This window comes from Cyprinodon variegatus, unplaced genomic scaffold, assembly GCF_000732505.1.
Source record: "Cyprinodon variegatus isolate N-32 unplaced genomic scaffold, C_variegatus-1.0 Scaffold453, whole genome shotgun sequence".
NCBI lineage: Eukaryota > Metazoa > Chordata > Actinopteri > Cyprinodontiformes > Cyprinodontidae > Cyprinodon > Cyprinodon variegatus.
Genome location: NW_015150906.1, coordinates 239,581 through 241,406, shown reverse-complemented (window position 1 = coordinate 241,406; position 1,826 = coordinate 239,581). Strand labels below are relative to the sequence as shown.

The 1,826-nt window shown below is 37.7% G+C and overlaps 1 protein-coding gene across 1 annotated transcript in view; it reads left to right on the top strand.

Annotated features, from left to right (window-relative positions):
* LOC107093922 (serine/threonine-protein kinase N2-like) overlaps positions 1-1,826 on the top strand; it is a 41,087-nt gene that overhangs the window by 17,867 nt on the left and 21,394 nt on the right. The window contains exon 6 of the mRNA XM_015389270.1: positions 1,383-1,608. Within this exon, the coding sequence (XP_015244756.1) occupies positions 1,383-1,608 (226 nt within the window). The remainder of the gene's footprint in view (positions 1-1,382; positions 1,609-1,826) is intronic.

The window sequence follows — 1,826 nt, the reverse complement described above, 5'->3', positions numbered from 1 at the left end:
AAATATCAGAAAAATCTAGTTGAGTACAGTAACGGAGTATTTGTACTTCGTTACTTCCCATCTCTGGTGTTCACCTACAGTAAATCTCATCCATAAAAAGTCATTTTTATTCTTTTATTCATTTCTTATTTTCATTTTGATATTGTCATTTTGAAACCACAGAAATATGATGAAATAGTTAACATGATGACATACATAAATGATTTAAAAGAAGAGCAACAGAATAAAAAAAAAAAATTCAACTTAACCCACTGAGTGAGTTGTTCTGTTTTCAGAAGAAGAAGAGGGCCCCCCATGTGGTCCTTGAGGGCCCCTTGGTGCCCGCGGGCACCGCGTTGGTGACCCCTCCTCTAATAGCTGTCTAGTAGCTAACTGATGTTTTGTAATTCTATCTGTTTAACAAAAAAAAAAAATCCTCATTCAGCCAGGAACAGCGCTGAGCCCAGATGTTGTGTCACATGAACAAATGAGCTAATTTCATTGGCTAGAAGCTGCTCGACTCTATCGAGTGTAGATAGCTTTGGCTTGAGTTCACCAAAAGGTCAACACATTTGCGTCTGAATTTTTGCAGCTAAATTTTTTTTCTGGGGAATTTTTACCAGATAAAAATTGAGTGTAAGGAATTCAATGTCTAAAAAATTTCAGTGTTTAAAATTCGGTGTTAAAAAAAAAGGCAGATTCCAATGAGACTGTTTTTCTTCCATTATATGATTTCACAATAATAACCTGAATGCAATTATTACAATTGTATGCGACTATGTAACAATGGAGAATTTGGTGGATAATTACCATTAGGTCACCGCGTAATAGTTTCCATTATTGGCCACTAATGGCTTATAAATTAAATTGGAACTTTTGATCACGTAGATAAAGCATTATAAAACTGAACTAGAGTTACATATAAATAAGAGTTAAGACGATTGTTTTTTGTTATATATCAAGTAACAAACATGCATTTTACCAGATAACACATTAATTTATGTCTGTCTGCGAAATGAATGAGTTATCTGGTAACAGTTTGAAATCTAAGAATTCTGACTTTACCTTTTCTGCCTAAAATTTGAAGCACAGCAATTATCAAAATTCTTCATAAAGTTTTTCTTGTTACCTATAAATATAGTGTAACTTGCTTTGTTAGTACCATGTTATTACATTGTTATTGATGTACTGTAAAGTATGACACAAGCTAAAACTTCATCCCCTATCATGTATCCCAGTGAAAGAAACTGATTTATTATACCTTCAGTACAGGGGCCAGGAACAGTTCTGCAGGGGCTCTGGCCCCTATTGCCCCCTGTCTAGAACCACCCATGCTTCCATGGCATTATCCAGGATCCCCTGACCCAATCTGCTCTCCTAAGGGTTGTGATCTGTCCCCTCAGGCCCAGGCCCGGGTGGAGGAGTCGTCCCAGAAGGTGGACCTCCTGCGTCTCTCCCTGCAGAAACGTCTGAATGAGCTTCCTCAGGATCATCCCTCATGCGCCGCCATCAAAGAGACTCTGCTTTATGGGATCCCGCCGTCTTACGGAACGCCGAAGAAGCAGGCGCACTCACTGTCATCTTCCTCATCCTCCTCTTCGTCCTTCTTCAGACCGGCTAGTCTAACAGGTCCATTAGCGTAACAGTCCTGTTTAATTTACAGTTAAAATAAGAAGAAAAAACTTGCAGCCTCTTATTTTGAGTGAATTATATCTAATTATCTTATATTTAAGGAAAAGTCCAGTCAGCAAGGAATAATCGTTAGATCATTATTTATACCTAAAACTGATTCGTTGGGGGTGATTCATTGAATTTAGGGTTAATCAGTAAAAAAAAAACCCCCAAAA